Source organism: Talpa occidentalis, unplaced genomic scaffold, assembly GCF_014898055.3.
Source record: "Talpa occidentalis isolate TD23 unplaced genomic scaffold, MPIMG_talOcc4v2.1 talOcc4.3, whole genome shotgun sequence".
In the NCBI taxonomy this organism is placed as follows: Eukaryota; Metazoa; Chordata; class Mammalia; order Eulipotyphla; family Talpidae; genus Talpa; species Talpa occidentalis.
Genome location: NW_023603184.1, coordinates 142,251,054 through 142,264,091, shown reverse-complemented (window position 1 = coordinate 142,264,091; position 13,038 = coordinate 142,251,054). Strand labels below are relative to the sequence as shown.

Here is a 13,038-nt window from a genome sequence, read left to right as displayed (position 1 = left end):
AAAAGAGATTTATTTATTTATACAACAAGAGCTGGGTACAGGCCAGAGGTGTGGGGGTGAGGGTGAGAGAATTCACCAGTGACAGTGTGGGGAGCAGAACAGGCAAATCTACTGAAATCCACTGCTGAGGGGAGCAGTGGGTGAGACAGGAGACGTCTGCTGTGCCATGTGGGTAGCTCCCTGGCCGGGGATCAAACTCGTGCTGCAGTGGCTGCGGATGGCTTCATAGCGCTGTGACTTAACCCTTTGTGCCAACCGCGAGGCCCTCCTAGGTTTATCCTTAAGCAACAGAGAAGGATTCTCTGGGTGTGCGTGGACAGCCTCCACTCACTCAATGGGAATGACCCCTCCAACTCATGCATCGCAGCATACAAGGAGAACAAGCACCTCCAAACTCCCCTCCTGCCCTCCAAACGTCCTTCATCCAGTTGCACCCTCAGGATTGGAGAAGCCAGCTTACATCTGTGTTTCCATGTTACCAAGCACCCACACTTGCAGAGATATGATTCATTACTTGGTTTGTTTAATCAATATTTATTCAGCACCCACCAGGCCAAATATAGAGCAGCACTTCCCAAATGAGTGAGACTGACAAGAAAAGCAGAAACCCTGTCTTAGGAGTATGTGCCCTAATATGGATGAATAGTTAAGTGCTATGGTCAAGAAACTGGAAGAAGCAGAAACTCTTCCAGTACTTGATACCCTTTGCAGGAGATTATTTTTACCAAAGTCGTATTCCTATACTCCCAAGCCATTTTCATCCTTGTTTGCCTAGATCCCCAGAAATGATCTTTAACCAGTCTCCCTGCTTCCTCTTTTGCTTTGAGTCATTCCAAGGAAGCTTTTAGACTACAAACCAGAGATGTCAGTCCTCCAGTTAAAAATCTCCATTAAGGTACCATTGCTTTGAAAACAAAGTCTGCCCCTTGCTATCATCCTTGATTTCTGGTGCTTGATGTCTGAGCCCTTCTCTGCTGGCCTGTTTTCCTCTCCTCATTATGGAGACAACATTATTTCTGTTCCCTGCACTTGCCAAACTTGTCCCCTCCCTGGGAGACTCACTATACAGCTGCATCGGCCTTCCATTCATGATTCAGTTCAAGTGCCACCTGTTCTACAGCAGTGAGTTTTCTTCCCAGTGTTTTATAGAGGCCAATATACCAGGACACCAGGTTTGAAGAAGAGAAAACAGTTTTATTGCAAATTCATTAGCAAGAAGGCAATAGGTAATCAAATCTGCTTCTCCAATTAATAACGGGAAAGATGCTACATAGTTTTGGGAACAGGAGCTATGAAAAATGGAGTACAATTTTTTTTGGTTACAGAAGGGGCTGCTTCAAGGAAATGTGGACTGGGCTGAGGTGTGTTGGTGACTTACAGGCACTTCAGACATTGGAAGCAGCTTTTCTTCAGATAACTGGAGTTTCAAATTTTTGTAAGATTTATTTACTTATACATACAAGAGCTGGGGTGTAAGACAAAGGTGCAGGGGGTGAGAGGATTCACCAGAGACAGAGTGGGGAGCAACACAGACAGATCTACTGAAATACACTGCAGAGGGGAGCAGCAGGCGAGTCAGGAGAGGTCTGCTACACCATGTGGGTAGCTCCCTGGCTGGCCGGGGATCAAACTCGTGCTGCAGTGGCTGGTGATAGCTTCATAGGTTGTGTCTTAACCCCTTGTGCTACCAGGGAGGCCCTGGAGTTTTGAATTCCTGAGGGCTGGGCCCCTGAGCGCTGAGTAGTTCCTCTTCTGGTTTGTATCTCCCAGCTCCAGCTGGCCTGGGATTTAGCTCAAGGTTAGTCATCTCCACACTGCTCAGGGTGCCTTATTTGCTGATAAGCCTCCGGGCTCTGCTGTGTCTGTGAGAACAAATCTCAGAGAAACTTTAGATGTGTGTTTTTCTTTTATGTGTGCTCTAGTGTCTAAGAGCAATTTAACCATTTAACCTTGGTGTGTCCTCAGAAAAGCATCCCTACTTCCCACCTGCCTTCCACTGCTCTCACCCACCCAGCTGACTTCTTTTTATAACATGCATTGTGATCTAGAAAGATCTGGTTCAATTTCACTGCTGTGTCACTTATCTGCTGCCTTGAGAGGGAACTTCCCGCAGGACGAGGGACCCGGCTTGGTCATGGCAACTAGTGTGGCCTTTGATACATAGCGTGGAAAGTGTATCTTTGTTTTGTGAGTTATCTTTCAGAAACACAGGTTATTACTGTAGGACATGACTTTAATTCTTTGAGTGCCTCTAGAGATCCCAAAGGTGTTCTGAAATGAAATTTGAGAATAAAGAGAAGGAAGCAACTGATTTTGCTTACTGATGAGGAAAATGATCATTAATGTGATACTTTCCTCTGATTCTAGCAGACACATCACATTAGAAAAATAACATTAGGATCACGATCCCTTTCTCCAGGACCTCATTCCACTAGTACAGTGCCTGGCATGTAGCTGCTGTCAACAAAGGCTCATTTCTCTCCTAATAGGTATTTACTGTACTTATTTACCTGCTTTCTGTTATGAGGCAAGGGAAAAGACATTTCATATTTATATTTCAAGGACTGAACATAATTTCTGGCTCATGTACATTCAAATAAATGGTTGAGCCAAATTCAAATAGTCTTTTTCCAGGTTAAGGGACTGAAGTACATACATCTTCTTTATCTTGTTTCTAGCCTTCATTCAGGTAGAAGCTGTTCCTCCTCGTGGTTGGCTTCAGGGACCAGGCAGTCTGAACTTTTGCATTACATCAGAGTGATTCACTATAGATGCATTTGTTCATTCATTCCACAAATACATGCTACTAAAATAATTGTATTGGCTGCTTTGGTTTTCCTCATCTTTCTCCTGTAAACTGGTAGTAATGGAAACTGAAGACCCCCAAATTAAAAACTTAGTCACCAAACTGACTTGTAACATGGGCAAAGAGTAAAAGAGAAAATAAGAGCTAGAGACATACAGTTTCCAGGACATACTGAATCATATTATCAAATGATTCAGTCTAAGTGAAGGCTGATCAAAATAGCAGAACTAAGAGTGAGAAAGCGGGAAATGAGTTCCTGTGCTGAGCAAAAAATAGAGAAACACTGAGGTAGAATCATTTCGGGAGGTACAAAGTCTCAAATGACAAAGCCGAAAGATGGTATGGTACACACTGTAGCAACAGCCCCCCAGCCCCCTCTAGTGCACAGCCCCCGACACCAGTGGAGCTACTCTGGGGTCCACAGAGCTGCGTGGTCCACCCTGGCGGTGCTGGACAAGGACACCAAATAGAACAAGGAGCAGAGCTTCCTCTTGACAGGTGCCATCTTCAAAATCAAAAGTCTACATGGCACAACTGAAATGGCCAGTCCAGAGAGTTCCATGTCTTTGCCAAATCCCTTCCCTGATCCACAGTCCAGAATTCTTATCTTAGGGCTCCCAGTGTCCCCTGCAAGTTTGGTTGACTTACTGTTAAGACTGAGTTGATTGTGATTTCTTTTTCTTGTGTATCATTAAGGTTCAGATTGCCTGGTCCCTGAAGCCAATCACCAGGAGGAATAGCTGATAGCCAGATAAAGAATGAAGTCAAGATAAAGAAAATGTAGCTATTTCAGTCCCTTACCCTGCAAAAGGCTTGCTCTTTTCATAGTAGGTTTTTAGCTATAAAAAGCAACTGGTCTTTGGGGGCTTCTAGACTCAACCACATAGGTCATCTCATGAGAGGAAACAGAAAGACCTTCATATGTTTTAAATTGAAAGACAAAAAGGTCATGTTTTTTTTTTCTTCTTGCTTCTCTCATTGAGTCGCAGCTTAATATGTAGGGGAATCACAACCTCTCTCTAAATCCTTGCTTTCTGAGCCTGAAAAGCAGGCTTTGGGTGGTTCAGAGTGTTCATGTAAGAACACTGTACTTGCATTTTAAAGCTAAGTAATAGTCTTTGTCAAACTAGGTTATTCTAAGTTACAAAAGATTTGCAAAGGCTCTTGTTCAGGGTTGTTGAGTCACAGGGTTGTTGAGGCAGGAAACAAACCACATTAAATCTGTATTGAGATGGACATAAAGCAATAGATGAAATAAGTTTTTCCATGTTCTTTATTGCTTTTTGGTATATTTAGTTGACTTTTACTGAAGAGTTTCTATCTTAAACAGCATGATTTTGGCCAGATGCTTCTTAGAAAAAGAAGGTGACCAACTTGGAGGAAATATTGACTCCCTGAATCCCACACTTAGGGTTGCCATTAGCAAATTGGTAGTGAACTGATTCTAGAGTACTTATGTCAATTCATAGACTATATAGAAACTGTGCTGTATTAGGACCATATGTCACTTAAAGACTTGTGCATGAATATTCATAGAATTATGCGTAACAGCCCCAAAGCAGACACAACTCAAATGTCCATCTAGTAATGAATGAATAAACAACATCTGGTACATCCATACAATAAATTATTATTCAAGTCTAGAAAGAAGTGATGTACCGACGCTTCCTATGTCTTGGATAAAATTAAAAATGTGATGCTAAGTGAAAGAAGCCAGCCATAAAAGGCCACTTATAGTGTGAATGCATTTGCATGAAATGTCCAGAACAGGCAAATTCATGGAGAGAGAAGGCAAATTAGTTGTTGGCAAGAGCTAGGGGAGTATGTTAATGGGAGTAACTGCTAGCAGATATGGGATTCTTGAGGCCATAATGGAAATGTTCTAAATTTAAATAGTGATAATGGTTGCAAAATCCTATGAATTTATTCCCATCACTGAATCCTACAGTTTAGAAAGGCAAGTTCTGTGGCATATTCAGTCTATCTCAATAATGCTATTTTTTAAAATAATTGTTCTAAGCATATGGATAGGGGTTTATGTAGGTAGTCAGAACTTAGGTACAATAGAATCAGGGGAACACATGTCTGCATGAAAGTGTTTCACTCTTTAAAAGCATTAAATACAATATACCTAAGAGGCAACCAGAACATGACACATTTCATTTATTGTATTTTATTCCTAATGCCTATTTAAGGTGGCTCACTTATAAAACATGCATGTTAAACAATTCACATAATCACCAGCATAGCTTTGGGATCTAAAATATTCCACAATTAAGCTATAGATTTCATGTATAATACAGACAGAAATGATACAAATAAGAAAGAGAAAAGGAATGTGGGATGAATTAGAAAAGCTGTTCAAAAGGTGCTGGCACTTATTCTACACCTGTGCTTTGGGAAGAACAAAGAAAGAAAAGGATTTTCTGAGAAAGGGAGAAGTATGGGCAGGGCATGTGTGAGAATGAGCCCAGCCTGCAAGAGGGAAGCTAAGGAGCCATGCAGGAGGCCATGTTGGCTGGCTGGTGGTTCCCATAGTAACCCTAGGCTGATCACAGGCCTGACCTGCAGCCCCAGCCATGGCAGATGTCTTCATTGCGCACCCTTGGTGAGTAAGCGGAGACCACAGCTTCTGAGTCCATGCCAAGGGGAGGTTCTGTGGCAATAAGTATCTTTCCACTGTGTGTTAGCAATGCTCACAATTGCCAAGATGTAAAATGTTTCACCCTTACCTCCTCCAGGTTGGTGAGACACATGTTGAAGTCTGGAGAATTTGTCACAAAAAAAAAAAAAAATGCAATGACTTTCTCAATGGCTTTCCTGGTTCCAGAGTAAAAACCCACAAGCCAAGTCTCTAAAATTCCCTAGTCTTATACTGAAATACTAGTATATTGAAGTCCCCATGCTGGACTCAGATGAGTGATGACAGCTTTTCACTGTCTGTGCATTTCCCGTTGTGTTTTAACTTCAGCAAAACAAGGACTTTCCCCTTAGAGCTCAAGGAAGTACGAAAGTTATATTCTCATACCGTGAACAAGATAAATAAAATTACAATCGTATGCTTCTAAATGTGATTTGAAAAAACTTTTTCAAACAACTAGAAGTCTGCTGTCAGAATGAAGGGCAACATCAGCATCATAATCTGGGACACTCGTGAAGATCACTCACTTTTAAACAAGTGCTTTGGTCGAATGGCAGCTGAAGTGTTGGTTAATAGCTGCTGTTGTGACTTGTTGACTTTTCAAGCTCCAGCTGATTGAATACTATAAACACCATCTCTTGGTCCTCTTTTTAGAGCAGCTTGAATCTACAATAGACTTTGAGGAAGCTTTTCTCAACTCCAGGATAGGAAAAGCAGACTTTTTTTTTTTTTTTTTTTTTTTAGACTTTGACAGCAGCCTTTGGCCAGTTGAGAAACAACCCTGGTGTGCTTGGAATGTAGTTTGCTGTGGTTATTTCAGTCAAGAGAACAGTGGCAGTGACAAAGGCGCTGACACTTCCCACTGCAGAGTAGAAGGATCTAGCCAGTAGTAGCAGGGCAGCTGCCGAAGACCTCTGAATATGAGGACCTGAAATTAACACAGGCCGGCATGCATCATTTTGTAAATCAAATGACAGTTTTTATTTCTAAGTGCCTTAAACTCTGGACAACTGTCCTCTTATAAAACTACCAACCTAGAGGAGCTAGGCCACGTTCCAGGCCGGCTTACATCCATTTCATGCTATCGAGCTGCACTAATTGCCGATCTGAGGTTCATAAAAAGAGAACAGGAAGTCTGTTGTGGCCAAGGCAGTTTGTAGTGGTCTGAAAGCACCGAATTCTCAGAAAAGACATTCTTTGTAACCATGTTAATACCCTTCACAAATATGGCTCTGTATACTTGTCTTTTAATTTGATCAATTTATTTTTGCTTCAACAGAGACACATTAAGAAATCAAACATGAGTTGCAGCACCACAATCCTCCATTTTCTGCCTTTTTAAAAAAGATTTATTTATTTATGCATACAGAACTGGGGTACAGGCCAGAGCTGAAGAGTGAAAGGATTCACCAGAGACAGAGTGGGGAACAGAACAGGCAGACTGACTGAAATATACTGCTGAGGGAGCAGAGGCTGAGACAGGAGAAGTCTGCTGTGCCATGTGGGTAGCTCCCTGGCTGGGCATCGAACTCATGCTGCAGAGGCTGCAGATAACTTCATAGTGCTGTGCTTAACCCCTTGCACCACCAGGGAGGCCCCATTTTCTGCTTTTTCAGGCAAATTCTGCAGTTTTACAAGAATAGAACTGAGATCATAGCGTGTGATAGACACTCGGTGTACATGCATTCCTGTTCTCATGAATTCTGTGCATGGTATTACATGTACAAAAACTCCATATATGTTACAAAATGATGATTTAGATTTATCACACCGTTTCATGGAGGTAATTCAACCCCCATGGTCTTAGTAAGAAATGAACATCATTTCATAATGAGAGGTCCTCATGCATGGCCGCTGTGTGCACTTAGTCACTATAACCCCAACCTCAGTGAATTTCCAATCTCATATGTGGAGCATGAAAACTAGCTCAACTATTGGGGGCTCTGTCTTGAGTGACATTTAAATGACATCACGAATCAAGTGGACTTGTGACTATATTACTGGAAACCTGAGCCCACATTCTAGAAACTCACCACTAAAAAAAGGAAAAGCTGATTGAACTGGCTCAGCATTCGCCCTCTTGGACCACACCCCAGAGTGGTGACCTTAGCACGACATCAGGGTCAAGGAAGCATGAAGCTCCAGTTTGGACCGTGTTACTCTACTCTCCACCAATCTCAGGGCATTTTATAGCGGCTACTCATGTTTTAAGGGCAGGAAATCAGTAGGAAACTATAGTGAAGGGCCTCCCCGGTGGCGCAGCGGTTGAGTGCTGGGTTGCAAAGCTGCCCGCAGCCTCTGCAGCGCCGGGTTGTTCCCTGGCCACCGGCGAGGGTCTCATATGGCGCGCAGACCTCTCCTGCCGCCCGCTGCTCCCCTCAGCAGTGTACTTCGTCACTCTGCCTGCTCTGCTCCCCGCTCTGGCTCTGGTGAATTCTCTCACCCTCCCGCGCTTCTGACTGTACCCAGTGCTTGTATAAATAAATAAATAAATAAATCTTAAAAAAAAAAAAAAAAGAAACTATAGTGAATAATGAAAAAGAGGAATCTTTGGCTTTTTTTAATTAAAATTTTTGTTGTAAAATAGTGACTGAAATAGAGCAGCTTTTTTGAATTTGAGAAAAACCCTCATCTTCCCAGTCAGTTACAATACATAATGTGCCCTGGAAACCATCCAGGTGATACCATGTATCTACAATCTTCTGTCCAAGCAAAAAATAAACTATGTCCAGATCACTGAATTCCAGAAATGATCCATAAAGCTCTATGTAGGCGTGGATTTTAATCTTCTCCTCCAAACCTTCAATAGAGTTTACTGTTTATCCAGAGTGCATAACATAAAAGAAGCAAGTTGGAAGAGAAAATTCAAAAGAAATAGAAAATGTAATATCTAAGTAATAATAAGTCCTGAACAGGCACTGTCATACTTCACATGAGCAGCCTGGCTCCCTGTGCATAAGTCCCCCTCTGGCTCAAATGGCGAGCCACAGCCTGGCAGCACCTCCAAATTCTGCTCACAGGACTGCAGTCAAGTCCTGGGGCAATGCCCTGCAAGGGCACTGAGTCTGTAGCTTGTTTCAGGAGGAACGATTACTTTTCCTATATGATGTATCTCAAATATAATCCTCTCGTTACTTTTGATCCTCTGTGCTGGTTGAGGTCACATGATATTCTTCCTCTTTCACAGAGTCAGAACTTATGTTTTCCAATAAGTGCATACATGTCTGTGCATACACCCTACACATACTCACACATGCATAGATGTGCATGCGTGCATGCGACACACCACACACATAATACACATACCTACACATACAGCACATCCTCATACATAATCACACACATGTACATTCACACACCCCACACATAGAGACACACACAGACACACTCACACATTACACCCAGTCACACTTGATCACACAGACTCTCACACACACACACACACACACACACACTCGTACATGCTCACACAGAACCCACTTACACATACTCAACACAGTCAACAAATACTTAAGCCCCCAATGAGGCTCCAAAATTTCAACAGGACGCAAAGCAGGCCAGATTCCGTGCCCTGGTGGTGCTTACATCAAGTGTGGAGAAAAAGGGAGATTTGAAGAAAATGAAAGTCTAGAATTGGCAGAAAAATCTTGGTGGCACAGTTTGCAACAGCAGCTCTGAACTCAAAAGTCAAAATGCCTCAGGCCCCTTTTCTACCATTTTCTTGAAAACTAAGGTGGGGTTTTGACTGTCTTGTCTATTCCAATGATGAGTCTAGAAAAATGCCCTTCAGCTAGGACAGTTCCAGTAAACTTAGAAGTCCTGAGGAACCATTTCTGGGTTAGGGATAGGAAAAATAGAAGATCCCAGCTGTTGGTGACAGATTCTTCGTCCCTGCACCCCTGAGCCCACCAGGAGGACAGACAAGGAAAGCTGGTGACTAGTGACAGAAAGCTGCTGTTCTGAAGGCACCCCAGGCTCCCCAAGTGGGTGAGCACAAAGTACAGAAATAGGGAACGGCTTGTGAAATTCTGTTTCAGATGGTTTGCTGTAAAAGGTACTTTATACTTTCAGTTTATATATGGTCACTTGAGTTTTTGGTTTAGCATTGAAGTTGGAAATGTTTTATTTCAATAAATGCATGCACACATACGTGTGTGCACACACAGAGACCCAGACACACACACACGTACATAGACACACAGACGCATGTACACAGACACACACACACAGACCCAGACATATAACCTTCTTAAAATGACTGAGTTTACCTTGGGTATATTCAAGATATTATTGCATGATTAAATAGTGATACTTCTATAACTTTTTCCCCATTTCAAATTTATTTCAGCATTAAAAAGAGCAATGAGGGGCCTCCCTGGTGGTGCAAGGGGTTAAGTTGCAGCACTATGAAGCTATCAGAAGCCACTGCAACATGAGTTCAATCCCCAGCCAGGGAGCTACCCACATGGCACAGCAGACCTCTCCTGTCTCTCCGTGGCTCCCCTCTGCAGTGTATTTCAGTCAGTCCACCTGTTCTGCTCCCCACTCTGTCTCTGGTGAATCCTCTAACCCTTCGCAGCTCCGGCCTGTACCCCAGTTCTGTATGCATAAATAAATAAATCTTTGAGAGAAAAAAAAGAGCAATGAAAAAATATACCCAATGAAATAAACTGGTCAGAGTATACAGATGCTCCAAATTTTGTTTTCAGAAGAAAAGAAGGGATTTCAAGTTATGATGCTCACCGACGGAGCACTGTAATCATGCTAGCGGTGATCAAAGGAAGCTTTCACTCTTCTCTCCTAGAGATGAAATAGCTAAGAAGCACAAAAGTGTCTCTGTATTAAAAAAAAAAAATTGTAACACTGTATATGGTTTAGCAATACAGGTTGACACCTCTTTAGATGTATGTTACCGCAACAGGCCCACCACCCATGCACCCCTCATCACCACAGTCCATGGGGCCCCTTTCGCACTTGTTTCCCATATGCCAGCACTTAGGCAGCCTCAGTTCTGCCTTGTGAGATTTCTAGGGGCTGTTTTGATTTAGTTTTGTCTGTTTCTTTGTCTTGCTTCTTTCTTTTTTTTAAATTTATTTTTGCGTAGAACTGGGGTGTAGGCCAGAGGTGTGTATGGGGGGTGGGGTGAGGATTCACCAGAGACAGAGTGGAGAACGGAACAGGCAGACTGAAATCCAGTCTGAGGGGAGCAGCGGGGAGACAGGAGAGGTCTGCTGCACCATGTGGGTATCTCCCTGGCCGGGGATCGAACTCAGCTCATAGAGGTGATAGCACTGAGACCTGACCCCTAGGCCACCAGGGAAGCCCTGCTTTGTTTCTTTAGCTTCCACATATGAATGAATACATCAGGTATTTGCCTTTCTCCTGAGTTCGTTCACTTAGCATCATCCTCTGCAGTTCCATCCATGTCACAAATGGCAAGATTTCCCTTTTTAGAGCTAAATAGTATGCCACTGTGTGTGCATCTTTTTTATCCCTTCCTCCCATATCTGTCTTTTCTTATCCTTCAATGCTAAGATCTAAAACACTTCCCTATTGTGTTTTGGGGATAGTGGGGGCTTTTGTTCAGGGCTTTTGCATTACAGGGCTTAATTTCTCTTCATTGTTCCTTCCAGACAGCCACGGTTTCTTGGGATATCCGAACCCTGTACTCCACCGTTCCTGAAGATGCAGAACACAAAGCAGAAAACTTACTGGTGAAAGAGGTAAATATGATGCTTTCAATTCTTTATTTTGTAACTTTGCTTTTTCCCAGATCATTCTTAATACACCTCACTATTCTTATTGTCTCCCTCTCCTTTTCAATAGAGAATTCCAAATGCTGTAATAAGCTGATCTCTTTCAACCTGCATCACCTGTAGATACTTCCATTTCCCTCTTACTTTCCATTACCTGGTGACTGTTTAAGTTTTGCACTTTTTTCTTTTGTTTTTACCCAACTTTAAATCTCTACACGGAGGAACATTTCAGTATCATAACAGAAAGATTTAATTTTACTTACTAGATGATTTCTAAGTGGGGTCATGCACTGTGAGAATTTTGCATAATAGAGTCTCTGTTTTTAAGAGGCACATTTCTTCCCAAAATAGTTCATGGTAAAACCCTGTAGACAGCTTTAAAGGGCTGATAAAGTTTGTTGGTATAGTGTGTATATATTTAGTGTATAAGAAGCTTATAAAACTTCTGCTTCTTTTAACAACACTACAGGCTGCTTTATTTAGGGCAAGAATTGGGGCAGCTTATACGGTCTATTTAGCAGATGTTTATTGAATGAGTAAAGGAAGGAAGTCCTTTCTTTACAGAAGATGCAATGATAAAATTTAGTCACACAGAGGTCAAACTGAAGGGGGAATCTAAATGGAATCATTAATCTTGAAACAGTGGTGTATCCCATTGGGATTTATTTAAAGTTACACAGCACAGCAAAATCCTTTCTCAGCTCTTAAGTATATTTGTGTGAATATAAACTACTTATTAGTACACATATTATACTGATCTGATTAATCTTACATATTTTATATTGTTCTATTCAATCCAAATTAACTTCTGCCATAAATTTACCTATTTATTTTTTCAATTCCATTACTTCATACTTGTTTTGCAAAGCTCACTTTCAATTACAATATTTTCTGAGAGAGAAAAAGAAAAGAGTTCAGATTCAGATAATATCAGAATATCTGAGAGTACTGTTTCCACATTTACTTTGGGGAAAGTTAGTATTTAGTAGGGTAAACTGTTTAAGAAAAAAATGGATTAATCATTTTCTACACAAGAAAATCAGAATCAATGTCTTCGAAAGTCCTGCAATAAATTAATGTTAACTTAGGAGGAAGATTTGAGATGTTTATATTTAAGTTCCTAACTGGGATATTTAAGCAGGTGTCTTCTTTACAGAAACATTGTACTTTCTTTATAGAGATCGCTAACTTGTTAAATTTATTCCATGTCTTTTATAGTTTTGTTGCAAATATAAATGGAATTTTAGACTTTATTTCCTTTTCTTGCTCTTCATAAATGGTATTTTTTTAAGAAACTATTGAGTTTTGGATATCTGCAACTAGTTTATTTAACTCCCTTATCCCAACAGATCCTGTTTGATTTTTAAGTGTGTAGTTATATTATTGCAAGCAATTGAAATTTTCTCCTTTTCTAATAAGTATTTTGTATCTAATGCTTCTAAGACAATGTTGAATAATAATATGGATATTGGCATCTCATCTTATTCTTGATTAGGGGGAGGAGATCTTTGATACTTCGTGAAATTTGGTATTTCTTGATAGTTCATGGTATGAAGGAAATGACTGAAGGGTCTTTCTTGGTCTTTATCATTTTTGAGGAGGTTCTTTCTTGGTCTTTAATGTGCTTATAAAGACTGGTCACCTTATGTTTTGAAATACATATTCAGTCTGTCGATGAAAGAAGGATCTTTCTGCTTGAAATTAGCACTGGAGTAAAATTAATAGTTTGCTGCCCTGTGTATCCACACTTGTAGTTCTGGTATAAACTTTCTTGTTCAAGTTGTATTATTACCTTAATATTCTTCTGCAAAAGAATTACTAATATTTATACTACA

At 41.2% G+C, this 13,038-nt stretch overlaps 1 protein-coding gene across 7 annotated transcripts in view; it reads left to right on the top strand.

The window, feature by feature from the left end:
• Positions 1-13,038, top strand: part of DOCK10 (dedicator of cytokinesis 10) — a 244,890-nt gene that overhangs the window by 113,382 nt on the left and 118,470 nt on the right. For all 7 annotated transcript variants that reach the window (XM_054700111.1, XM_037524147.1, XM_037524149.1 and 4 more), the window contains exon 3: positions 11,081-11,170. In XM_054700111.1, the coding sequence (XP_054556086.1) occupies positions 11,081-11,170 (90 nt within the window). The remainder of the gene's footprint in view (positions 1-11,080; positions 11,171-13,038) is intronic.